Source organism: Poecilia reticulata, linkage group LG15, assembly GCF_000633615.1.
Source record: "Poecilia reticulata strain Guanapo linkage group LG15, Guppy_female_1.0+MT, whole genome shotgun sequence".
NCBI lineage: Eukaryota > Metazoa > Chordata > Actinopteri > Cyprinodontiformes > Poeciliidae > Poecilia > Poecilia reticulata.
The window spans coordinates 24797555-24811225 of NC_024345.1; the positions used below are offsets into that span (position 1 = coordinate 24797555).

Genomic DNA, 13671 nt, shown 5'->3' on the forward strand with positions numbered 1-13671 from the left:
TGAGCTTAAATTCTTACATTTCCTCTTCGAATACAAAACTTTGAGAAGCTTAATGGCACCCATCCGGAAGACATTAGTGCATCCTAATGCTTCGTATCAGGCCACCTTTCAGCTTCTCCCCCCAGATCTCGATGGAACGGTGCATTACCCTGGCGTCACAGATTTGATGATTAAAGAAGCTGTTCCTTATTGTTTCTGGCTGCAGGAGCCAGATGTGAAGTATTGACTTACAGAACAAAGTGATCGAGCAAAAGAGCAGAGTTTCTTTCTTCCCTGTTTTTTTTTTTTTTTTTTTTTTTCTTCCATGTTTATACTAGTTCTATAATGCTATCCTGAGAGCTCCGCATCGTATCTTTATGCGAAATTGTAAAACATTTTAATGTTGTTTATGGAGATAAGAGCACAGCATCTTGTTCTGGAGAAAAACAAGCGCAAACCAGCCCCCGCCTGACACATTGTGAAAACACACATATATCATCCATTTATAATCCTTCCTGTCTTAATCAAATGATTACCCCATGCCACGAGAATTCAGGGTTCAGCACTAATTGGCAGGTTAGGTTTCTGTTGGCCCAGGTGCCGCATACCCTGCATGCTTACCTTCGCAACTGTTGAGCGGCCTGCGTGTGCATGAGCACAGTGGTCTTTAAAACACCGACAATTAAACTGTTTGGATTCGGCGAGTATATGCAGTCTCGCCACAAAACATGCCGCAACACCTTTTTTATTCGCTGGGATTCGACTGTATGTCAAAGAGGTAATTGCAACCTGATATATTATTTGCAGCAGGACTATCATTTGGAGTGGAGATGAAAGTTGCATCATGCTGAGACTTTTTAAAACAACATTTCAGTACGGTTGTGAGTACTGAAAATAATCATGGATTAGGATGTTTTAAAAGCTACTGCATGGAGGCTCAGGGCTTCAACACACACACGTCAGGTGGATAATTAATCAACTTTATGATTCGCCAAGCTTTCAACGGCCACTTTTTCTTTTCAAAAATAAAGAAATCGGCAGGGAAAATAACTTAGCGGCCAAACGGTAACAATATATGGCCAGAAAAACCTTCAAACTTTGGAAGTAAATTGCAATTAACACCTAGTTCCGACATAAACAGAGCATTTGAAGTTATGCCCATCTAAATCAGAAATACGCTTTGGAAAATGGCATGTTGTCTGAAACTGCAATATTAATGTCAATTAATAAACACTCTCTTCAAATGTTCTTTTTTCATGTGTACCAGTGAAAATGAACAGCATCAGCAACATGTTTTAGCTTAGTTTCTAAAGGGAAGTGAGCCAGAAGGAATGAGGGGGGCATTTGACTGCAGCTGCTGAAGTTTCTTAACTTCCCTGAATTCACTACATGTGTAGCCCTGAAGTTACTTTTTACAGCCAGAAGACGTACTGTTGTGAGAAAACTAACCGTAGACGAACTTTAAATGATGAGACGTGTCCAAAATTCATGTTTTCACAGCTTCAAACCTGTCGTGAAGCAAAAGCTCATGAATAAAAGCATGGGACAGCTCTGAGGAAAGCAGACTTTCAGCTGCTTCCATCCACTTCTATTATGTTATTCAGTCGTTGCATAGTTTGCTTATGCAAAGTGTTCTGGTGTTAGATGGGAGCGCTCAAAACAAACAGGTATGTCAGAGAAATAATGCCGGTCAGAACTGGTGCAGAAACTGCAACTCCTGTTAAGATTTGAAAATTACAATTTTGTCACAAAAGTGACAAAAATGCCACAAAGTACTTTTAGGGATAAGGTACTATACCTACTTTAGAAAATGGGTAGGGTTCCCATTAGTCAGGTTTTTCTCTTTCTCACAAGATAAATGGATATAAATCTTCACCTTCTGAACTTAAATTAGAGCTGTACACTTTGTTTTCACTACTTTCTTCTTGGTTAGCTGTTGTGTTATGTGCTAATACCCAAGTTTGATGTTTCAAACTAAACATCTTTACAACAACTTTAAGCTTACTTGCTTTTTATTTCACACTTTTTGGACATCTCACTGTTGAAGACATGGATCATAGTGATTATACTAGCATCAGCTATGATTCCTTTTTTTAAAAAAAAGTATTGTGTTGCTTAAAATAATACAAAATAAATACTAAGTAAAATAGTTTATTCTTGAATAATTATCAGTGACAGCATTTTTAAAATTGACAATAATTTATAAGGAACAAAATACATTTAATAAAAATACATTAAGAGAAAAAGTTAATTTAAAGATACATTGACACAGTTGTGTAAATATGTTTTAAAACTTTCCTAATTCTTTAAATAAACTGATCTGAGAGCCTTTTATGTGGACAAATGCTGACACAGAATATTTTTCCACATTCCTTTAAGCTAAACTGGTCCCTGCAGTGATTCTGCAGTGATTTTTCTGCAAGTGCTAAAAAAACAAAATAAACGTGTTAAATACATTTAATTCAAAGGAGCAAAAACAGCTCTTCTGTTGAGTCAGCGGCTTGCAACAACGTTTAAAAAAAGCAGCTGCCAAACATTTGTCCCCTCTTCTGTGCATAGATTATGGGTGCTGCCCTAAAATACGTGTCAATGAGTCTGCAGCGGGAGAGACACTTAGTTTTGACGCTGTGAAGTCAAGGTGCGATGCGTCACATCAGCTGTCCGCCTCGGTGTTTTCCCCTTTGCAGGCGTCAGGAAAAGGGGAGCGTTTCCTCCGTGAAAACTTCAGACACAGAAGGTCTCCTACTTCGTTCATCTGTTGCAGCACCTGGAGAAAACAAGGTTTTAGAACATTTACTGAACCTTTATGCACAGTTTGAGGCACTGTCTGTGGATTTCTCTGTGTGTTTACCTCGTCCAGTATCTCTCTGGTGTGTGAAGCAGACAAACAGAAACGAGCTCGGGCCTCTGTGATCGGAGTAGCGGGAAAGCCAACCACTACAACTCCTATTTTCCTCTTCAGCATTTCACGAGCAAAGGCCCTAGGTAGCAATAAAAAAAAAAAAAAAGAAGTGGTAACCGTTTAGGTATTAATATCAAAAATAGCAGTCTCATAATATACTGGTATGTAGAGATGCATCACATAGAAGAAATGCGTGTGCCATTTCAGTTTTGCAAAGAGTTTCACATTCATGTTATGCTAGAGCTGCACAGCAAACCACAAATTGTTGTAGAAATGTACTTAATATGAAGATCACAAAGAATTGTCTGCACATCAAAAGGTGTTAGGTAATTATTGAAGTAGCAGACCGTTTTCAAGTTTAATCTTTGCTTTAGATTAAATGTTGAACTCTGTGAATAACCAGATTACGTTGGGTGTGTAGGTGAGAGTTTAGGCGTATACTTACACCACTTTGCCTGGCATGTAGAGCAGCACTGGAACCACAGGGGAGTCATCATCGCCATAGATGATGAAGCCCATATCCTTCAGCTTGGCCCTGAAGTATCTGGTGTTTTCTGCCAACTGGCGGATCCGTCTGATGCCTCCAATTAAAACAAGGACATCACCAGATGTACATGAGTAATGCAACAACTCACTGATTTTTTTTTTTTTTCCCCTGAATACTTCCAATTTCCCCAGTGGGGAACAGCGTTAAGTGTGTCTTCCTTGCAGTGGCATCTGCCCCCAAAGTTCTGCAGCTCCAAGGAAAAACACAAGGAAGGAAGAAACAAACAAACACGAAAATCAGCTTGGACACAAAGAAGCAGCAAACACGGAGGGAGTGGGACACGAGGACAGAAGGAAACAAGGCAGGGGAAAAAAACGAGACAAAACTCAAAAGGAAGGAAGGACACAAGAGACGGACGAAGGAAGCTTGCAACAAAGGACAGTAAGGAAGGATAGGACTGAGGACTGATGGTAAAAAAAAGGTACAAATGAAGTATATAAAAAAGAAATGAAAGAAAGGAATGACGCATGGGGAAAAAAAGTGGCACAAGGAATAAGACAAGAAAGAGGGAGGAACTTGAGGGCTGGAGGGGGGGACGACCCGAAGTATCAGAGAAAAGGAAGAGAAAGGTGTAAGGAATGACACAGATGGTAGGATTGGGAAGAAAGTCTGAAAATATTGTTTTTTCAGCACTTATTATTTTTTCCCCCATATTTATCCAGACCTGGAAAACACTGAAATTGAGTTCAACACTGTTTTAGACTGTTTGTGAACCCTCTACCCTTCCCCATAAATTTGTCCATGATCACAACTGGGCTGCAGCAGCAGCAGATGGTTCAGTTTTGTCTGCCTGACAGCAGGGTTTACACACACGCTTGTTGCCAGAATGAGGGCTCACAAATTAGTTATGATGGATTTTGCACAAAATTATTGACTGCCAGTGGAGCTTAGCCATGACTGAGACAGAATCTAAACAATGCGTAAGTATCACATGCACGGGATTTCAAGATGACTATATTAGAAATCACATCAAAGGAAGCAGAGGCGGTCTGCTCTGCTGACCCCCTCCCTGTGTTCCCGAACAATGTGAATCGCTGGGGAGCCTGCTGCTCTGTGGCTGCAGCGGGGCTTGGCATGAGCCGGCCTTGGATCCCAGCTCTGTTTCCCTCTGATTACCTGGGAACAGATTGGCAGTTCTTTCAAAGAGATGTAAGAGAGCACTTTAAATCCCCTTATCTCAGCAAAACAAGAGAGAAAGGGAGCGGGGTGGAGAGGAGAGAGAGAGAGAAAACATAGCGTTCGGACATCTGCCAAAAAGCACGGGCCCCATTTTGTAAATTGCTCCTCTCTGGTAAGATAGAGGCCGGGGAGGTCAAAAGCCTGCTGCAAGACACAGAAATCATATAAGAACATGTGACTAAAGCGAAACCTAATAGGAAAAGGAAAGATGAAGAAGAAGGAGGAGGAAGAACTACTTGAGGTGTTTCATTGTATGTTGGACCAGGCCCGGCGGCATGGGCAGGCATTTCCCACCCACAGAGTCACATATGCCCCCTGGACTGGAAATTGTTTTTTACCTCGAAGTGGCCAACTTTCTGTTACTCATGTCGATTTGATACAGTAAGGGTTTCCGCACTTCCATATGCTCTCTGTCACTTTTTTCAGCCGGTGTCCATTGTTAACAAGTGGTAACGTGTTTTTCCGAGGTCGCCTTTAAACACAACATGAGTGCTAAGACGCTCGCGCTGGGTTTACACCTGTGCGGCAGTGACGGAAACATGCTGTGCAGAGCTTCACAGGTTTGTGTTACAATCATGGAAGCAAACCAGCGAAACACAAGGAACTTTGCACAGTTTTCCCCCCCAAACTAACCAACTGAGTTGAATAATGGTGTTGAATGCAGGTAATGTTAGCTAAAAGATGACTAGCTAATACCAATACAGCATGTTAAGCTGGTTAACAAGTATGCCGATGTTATCTATGTTCAAAAGTGTGTAGTACTGGTTACTGCACTGTACCTTTTTCTTTTACTTGAGTAATATTATTATTGATACGTAGGTTCATTTTGCCACCCCCGCCCCAAATAACCCCCTGCTAAACTTGAACTGGTCTGGAGCCGAGGCTGTGTTGGACGCTGGAGCTGCAGAGCTGCGCTGCGCTCCCTCCCCTCAATAAGACAGGTCAAGACTGATTTCTCCACAACAGCTATGTCAGAGGCAAGGCATGTCTGATTCAGAGCCAGATAAAAGTTGCTCATCTTTGTATGAACCCACAGTATACCTCAACCACAGCTTACTCCGCTTTTGTTGCTAAAGCGCTTAACCCATTACAGCACTCTATCTTCTTTATTTTGATGTCCCACACAGTTTACGTCACGACTGCCTGTTTCCCCTACAAGGCACATGCTTAAGGCCCTTTAAATGTCACTCATTTACCATTACTGTCAGTGTTTCTTCCTTTTAGTGCCTCTTCAGGAGAACATCTACACAGAAGGTACTTACTTTAACTAGTCTCTTCCCTGTTCTTGTGTCTATTTCAATTGAGCCAGCAACGTTTCAGAATTCATCACAACACTTAAATGAAAATGCTCATAGACTGCATGATCCCTCATTCCCTGCCACGGCAAACCCGTGTAATTGCTTCCACATTTTCTGACAAAGCAGCTGTTAGTGTTTTCCTGCAGGTCCAACTCCTAATGCTAACGCTGATAGTGACCTCCAGATCTGGCTTGCTGTTGTTTTGCACAGAAAAACGCGTAATTGCAAATGAGAAAAAGAAGAAGTGAGATCCATGTGGAAAGCTACGAGGACCCCCAAAAAGCTAAACTTTTACTAATATACTTTTCTTTCGGTAAAATGCAAATTCACAACTAAATTACACAATCGTATGTATCTAGACTCTTCTTTCCCTCTAAGACTTGCTGAATAAATATCAACCAAAGTTGATGAAAGGTTTGCATTTACAGTTCCTTGCAAAAAAATACCATGACTCATTCTCCACATTACAGCCAAAAAAACATCAATGTTTTTTATTAGGATTGTCAACCACAGACCGACACAAAATAACGTAGAATTGACAAATGGAAGGAAAAGTATGGCTTTAAAATGTTTTTAGACAAAAACCTATAAAGTGTGTCATGCATGTGTGGTCACTATTCTTAAATCCAGCTGCTCTGTGAAGGTCTCAGAGGTTTGTTTGAGAACATTAGATAATAAACAGCATCATTAAGAACAGGGAACACAGCAGACAGAAAGCTGAGGAGATGTTTGAAGCATGGCTAGATTACAAAACAATATCCCCAAAGCTTTGAGCACCTCATGGAGCATGGTTTAAAGCCATTTGAAAAAGAAACAGCAAAGCACAACTGAAAACTTATTCAAGTGTGATAACCTGCTGACAGGGCAACTATTAGTTGTGCTCACTATATTTTTTGTCCTCATGGCTTTGTGACAATAACAAAGTTACATTTGAAGGGAAGCCAAACAAGTATTATAGTTTTCATATGAAAGGGAAAGAGCTAGGATGTAGAAGTCTAACACCACAAAACACACCTAGTTCTCATGGTAAAGCACGGTGATAGCAGCAGCATCTACGCTGTTTTTCAGAAGAGACAGGAACGCTGACCAGAGATAAAGGGAATATGGATGGAGCTAAATCCAGAGTGATCCTGGAAGAAAATCTGCTAGAGGCTATAAAACAGTTGAGACTGGGTGTAGATTCATCTCCAAGCAGGACAATATCCCCAAATGTACAGCCAGATGTACAACAGAATGGTTTAGAGCAACACATGTTAGAAATGCCTACAGGCCTAAAATCCTATTTCTTATAGTCAAGGTACAAACATAAATCCTATTGCAAATCTTTAGAAAGACCTGACAACTGATGTTTGGAGATGTTCTCCATATAATCTGTCTGAGCTTGAGCTGTTTTCAAAAGCTCAAGCTCATGTAAAAAAAAAAAGAAAAAACAGAAAAAAGAACCATTTTCTTCCTAATTAGTATGTGTGCTACTCTGTGTTGGTCTTGGACACAAAGCCTCAGCGAAACACATTAAAGTTTATCAACTCAACATAACAAATGTGAAAAATCCAAAGAAGTGTGAATGCTATTTTTTTTGTTGAAGGAACTGATTCTTTCTTCTGGGGGTCTGTGGGTATGATTCACTGGAAACTCTCATATTCTTACCTTCTGTGGTTCCATCTTTTCCCATGATGCACTTCATGGCACGCATGATCTGCTCTGTTATTGCAGCGGACATGGCTGTGGCGTACACTGCACTGTGAGAATGGCTGCGCAGGTACTCCACCAGCTCCTGCAATGGCACACAAGCAATCACATTTTAGCACTAGGAAAAGTGTGTATTTCAGTCCCAAATACATAAACTTTCAATTTTGGAGTCAGATTGCTTGTAGTTCTACCTTTTAGCCACCAGAGAGCGCTCAAATATACTCAACATCTGAAAAGTGATTAAAATACCTCAGATCCTTCCTTTGTCACTAGGAGGAACTTGGCACCTACTCTAACACGGCTCTGGAGCCTTTCCCCCTCTCCGGCTTCTAAACTGAGAAGGAACCGATGACAAAATGAGCCTGAATGAGGATTGTCAGGCTCATTATTCTGAAATGTCAGCAGGAGATTAATTCTGCCAGTGGCTGACAGGGGAAGAAGCAGAAATTCAGGGAACTGATTCGGTCGAGGCTCCTGGAACGAGGAGAGGTTGGGTGCGGGCCTGCAGCCGTGACGGGCCCCTGCTCGGCGGCTGCGAGGTGATGACACACAGCCGGAGATGATGTCTGGCCACCATTTCCACTCAAGACCATCTGTCCCCACTGGGCGGCAGCGGCGGTGGTGGCTGAGGTTTCCTCACACACATGGAGGGAAGGGGGATTTCAGTGGAACTGTTCAAACGAAGGATAGGAGCTCTGGAACAACCTGACATCTGTTTTTGTTTAAGGCAGGAGATTTTCACAGCTTTGTGGTCCCACAGGGTTTCAGCGCAACCAAGATAAGCCAGTTAGGAGAACATGTCTGAAATCCATCTCATGCCTGGGGGCACGCAATGACAACTCGGGGTGTTTCCGAAGCCACACGGCGGTCACAGTAATGGTGTGGCATACTTATTCATAAAACCACAGAGTGGGAACATTGCCAGAGCTCCTTGTGCACGTGCAGCGACTTTTCAGCCACTTTAAACTGATTCAATGTCCATCACTGAGCCAGCCTCACTGGTTATCACTGTCATGCTAAATCTATCATTTATTAATAAAATAAATGTAATGTGAAGTAGGAATTGCACCTTTCTGGGATCTTTTAAACTTCACCTTAATTTAAAAAAAAATAAAAAATTGATATTCGTGGTTAATATTTATAGGAAATTTAATATTTCAGTATTTACCAGCTCAGTTTACTAAAGGTTATGGATGAAAATCGCGTCTAAAAGGAGTCAATGATTGCTCAGTATTAATATTAGTTATTATAGACCTTCATGAATTACATTTTCTATACTTGCTTGTCCTTGCAGGGTAACGGGTGCCTCTTTGTTTTTATTTATTAGTGTCCGCATTAGTTTTTACCAAAGTGGTTACTAATCTTTCTGGGGTCCAGTTGATAAAATGCAAAAACACTCATACAAAATAAACATTAACATACGATATGCAGAAGGTTAGTCACACATCACATTTTACAAATTGCATACAGTAACCTGGATTAAATAAATACGATTCCAGTGTGCTTTTAAATGAATGTGTGCTTTTTAAATCTGATGTTTTCAGGAAATTTATTCATTTCTGAAGTGCTCTGTAGATAACAGATTTTTTTTAAACAAGTTTTTCTCAGCACACTTTACAATTAATTTAGGCTCACACGAGTATCTGGTAAAAATGATTCTGTATCTGATCTGAATAAATACACTTTTCAAAAAATGATTCATCTCTAGCAGTGATTGAATGTGGGTCGGGGTAAACCCTGAAATGGTGGCCAGTTTATCACGAGGCGAGATGGAGATAAAAAGGACAAATATGCACACACTCACTCCCACCTAAGAACAATTTAGAGAATCAATTGCTCTCACATTTATTTATTTTTTTTTGGACTGTAGGAAGACGCCCAAGGAGAACATGGGATTCGAACCCAACTGCATCACCATGCAGCCCTACATTAATGACTCTCAGCCCTGCAGTATTTGCTAAATGAGAATTTGAATGGAAAGGGAGTGTTTTTCCAGGATTGGTTTGGATCGCTTTTCTCATGAAAACTACATGCAGTGTTATATTTGTCTGATATTAAAATTAATTTCATGTTCTAAACCATTTCAGTGTGACAAAAAAATCCATGTGTATTTAGCGACTTCTCCTTTTTGAGTACGGATCAGGTTTTGCCTAAAGGGTAATTGAACAATGCTTTGTAAACACACTGTTGAAGTGAATTATAAGGAGCTTGGGGTGTATTTATTTTTGGTTCTCTCATAAAACAGCTAAAAGATGACTGTTTTCCAGAACACATGTGCAGAGCCGTTTCTTGGTCAACCCGTATCCACTTAACACAGGATTTGGGGCACTTCACCACAACAACAAATATGCTTTCTCTCTCTTTTCCTGCCTTTTTCCCTTTCAAGAGTTTACAACAGCCAGCTGTCAAACCAGGCAGCACGTTCATACTTCAAACATCATCATGCTTGTTAAAAATCATCCTGTTAAATCTGGAGCGCAGTTCCGATGCGTGCCACAAGAAGGGGCTGGCCCTCTGCCAGCTTTACCTTCTTATTAAGGCAGAGCAGGACTGAGCTAACATAAGGCAGGGAAAGGAAGTGTCCACTTTTAAGAGCTTAATTCCAACAACAAGCCTGTTTCCTTGCTTTCTAATCAACAGCCTCGAAACCACTGTGGTTATGTACTAAAGTGTACATTTTAATAGAGTAAAAGCGGATTAAAAAGGCCCAGAGTTGCAGCTTATTGAACATTTGTTGAACACATGAGGCCCACAAAAAACGTTATGGAGTTTGTATTATTCACTCCCATCTGTTTTGAATACCTGCTGCAGATAATTCTTAAAAATTCTAAATAACTTACACGACTTGCTTTCTCACTTTATTAGGCTTTGTTTGAAGCTAGATTAGTGGTGTTAAGTAAATTCAAGAAAGTGTCGGCTAAGCTATCTGATTCCCCGTAATGAGAACCAATGGCTATTGGAATTGTTTCAGGGTGATTAATCTCATCTACATCGTAAAAATCTATCCTGACCCTATTTGCGTCCAAATGGATTAGCAACCAGACTAATTTCTGCTTGAGTGAATAATAGCATGTTTACTGCACCGTTTCCAAGCTCTCTCTTTTTCATAGGTGGGCCATAAACAGCTGAAGCGGTGAGGACGGATGTAACGAGCAAAGGAAGGTGGAACAGAGCTCAACAGTAACCTTTCTTCCTGCGATGTAGCCTCCAGCTGCCCCGAAGCTCTTCGTGAAAGTCCCCATCATCACGTCCACATCAGCCGAGTTCACATTAAACAGCTCGGTGACTCCCCTCCCCGAAGGCCCCACCGCGCCAATGCTGTGGGCTTCATCCAGGTACAAATAGGCTTTATACTTCTTCTTCAGGGCGATGATTTCAGGCAGCCGCACAACTGAGCCCTCCATGCTGGTAGGAGAGATTCACAGAAAGAGGAAACAAGAATTCAAGCAGATGTAAGCTTTAGAAACCAAATAATTAGTGTTGGGGGGGGAAAAAAACAACAACTGGACTCTGAAGTCTTATATTAGAGTTCAGATGAAATGTCAGCATAGACTCAAGTATGTAATATTAACCGGGGGTATGTAAGGATGCATTCAGACCATTTATTATTCCGTGTGAAGTTTTAAATTACTTTGATCAACAAATTTTTATTTTTAACTCCCACTGGTTGAAGCAGGGGCATTTAGAACATGAACCCCAGGGGCAATTCATGTTTTGCAACTGTACCCATTATATGAGCATGAAAAAAATACAATATGAAAATAATAACAAGACAGACATAACATTATAATAATATACATAAGTCAACATTGTAATTCACATAGTTTAATTATGCAGAGATTATTTAATCTCAGAGATTATTTAAAAACACATGCAAGCCAAATTGCACAGATTCCCCATAGAGATTGTCAAACAGTTACGGAGGAGCTGTAGAGTCCTCCGTACCACAGGTAGGAATGACTTCCTGTGGCGCTCTGTGGCAAATTTTGGTGGAATCAGTCTTCCACTAAATGTGCTCCTGTGTTTCACCAGTGTGTCGTGGAGTAGGTGCAGGATGTTGTCCAAAATGGCATGCAGCTTCGACAGGATCCTCCTCTGTGTCACTGCCATCAGAGTCCAACTCCACTCCCACCACATCACTGGCCTTACGGACCAGTGAGTTGAGCCTGTTGGCATCTGCTGTTCTCAACCTGTTGCCCCAGCAGGCCACAGCAAAAAGGCCACAACAGTCTCATAAAAAAATAATAAAAAAAATATCTGAGCCTCAGAAAATAGAGATATTTCACACATAAACCCTCAAAAGTATTTGGTGAAATCTCCCATCATCAAGGTTCTGCTGATGTTTTTGGATGATTATTTGGCTACTCTTTTTGTCAGAAGTGGTAAAATTGTTGGTATCCATGGCGCCAGCTCTGATTTTTGATGACAGTCAATGAATTTCCAATAGGTTTGAGGCTGGCTTTTTAGAAATGCCATATGACAAAGCTGATTAGTTCAAACCTAGTGCGGATGTGTGTTAGGGATCTTCGTCTTGGTGGAGCATCTATGTGTCTCTGAGTGTCAGTCTGACCCAAAATGTCATCCTCAGACGACAGGAAAATGTTTCAGATGTTCAAGAACAACCCAGAAATGACCAGAACTCAAGCCGGATGTAACTTGGAAGCAACTGGAAACACCAGTGTCACTATCCATAGTAAAAACCAGTTTTGTGATTTATCAGCTCGTCACCGTCCACTGAGAAGGAAAAGTCTCTTGCTCCAAAATGGATAAATACTTTAATTACTGTTATCTCAATAAATTCCACCAAATATGGGATTGGCCGTCCTCTACTTGGACAAAAGTCGATCTTTCAAGAGGTCAATGATCTCCAACAGCCATCATAACTGGTTTTGTCCTGGAAGTTCCTGGAATAGCCTCAATTTCAAGCAAACCGACAGTTTATGGTAGACTATGCTTAAATTCCAGGTTCTAACCACCAAACCAAACAATTTAACTGAACTACACCATTTATAAAGAGAAGAATCGTAAAATATTCAGCCAGAACTAAACCAGAAGCTTATTGTTGGCAGCTGTCATTCCTTTCTAAGGGAACTTTATTTAAGTATTTGAAGGGGGGTTGTATATATAATTAAGAATGTTAGTATAATCTGACCAGTTGGGGATTAGAATAAATGTTGTGAATTGTATAATCATGCCATCTGGGAAAAAGAACAGCTCAAATAAGTCCTTAAAATATCCAGATTAATAAGATGCTCATGCCCATGATGAGTGGATGGAAACATTTGAGCAGACGTGTATGCAGCTCGACTTTCTACGGTTTCTCAAGAATCTTTCTCCTGGCATTTTTACTCTTTCCCGTCATCTTTTTGCCCACTTCTTCCTCCTCTCTGATGGAAACCTTTTAAAGCTACAAATAGACAGAATAAGTAATTATGTAGCTGGGGAATTGTAAAAATCCTTGACCTGCCATACTTTCTTTGGCTGAGCCTGCAGCCCAAATGATAGAAGACAGAGCTGAACCAGGAGCGTTGTGGACATCAAAGGCGAGACAGGGATAGAGCTAAAGTCTCCTTATCCAGGCCTTTTGATGTTCCAGGGAGGTGAAAGATGGAGCTCTAGTTCTTTCAGAGCCCTACGAAGGACAGCGTTTTGCTCTCGTGTGACTCACACGGTACACATTGATCGAGGCGGCGTAATAAAGTGAAAATAAATCGAGTTTTTTTGGGGATGGACTGCTTCCTTATTTTAGGTTTTTCACTTTGTTTGCAAAAAAAAATGTGAAGGATGCTGACAGATAAGGGCAACACGAGGCAAAAATGAGAAAATACTGTCAGTAATAAACAGCTGGAGCTGGGGGCTCAGCCAAGTCAATCTCAGTGGCTCCATTTGGCCTTGAATTGGCGGTAATGAGCAGATGGAGAGGGTCACTAAGACTTGGGATAGCTCACCGCCAGGAGAGACACACAATACCTTTTCCCTTTTTCCCGGTAATCACACCCTACCCAGCCGCACACACACTCCCATCCACCTGCCAGCACACATACAATCAATTATTCAAACAGCAGGAAGGGAGGCAA

The 13671-nt window shown here is 41.0% G+C and overlaps 1 protein-coding gene across 1 annotated transcript in view; it reads right to left on the minus strand.

Moving 5' to 3' along the window:
- Nucleotides 1-2114: 2114 nt before the first annotated feature.
- Nucleotides 2115-13671, minus strand: part of sptlc3 (serine palmitoyltransferase, long chain base subunit 3) — a 33453-nt gene continuing 21896 nt past the window's right edge. Inside the window, exons 8-12 of the mRNA XM_008430207.2 lie at nt 10780-10999; nt 7553-7679; nt 3327-3462; nt 2831-2960; nt 2115-2746 (exon numbers count right to left, since the gene is read on the minus strand). Coding sequence (XP_008428429.1) covers nt 2633-2746; nt 2831-2960; nt 3327-3462; nt 7553-7679; nt 10780-10999 — 727 coding nt within the window. The 3' untranslated portion in view covers nt 2115-2632. The remainder of the gene's footprint in view (nt 2747-2830; nt 2961-3326; nt 3463-7552; nt 7680-10779; nt 11000-13671) is intronic.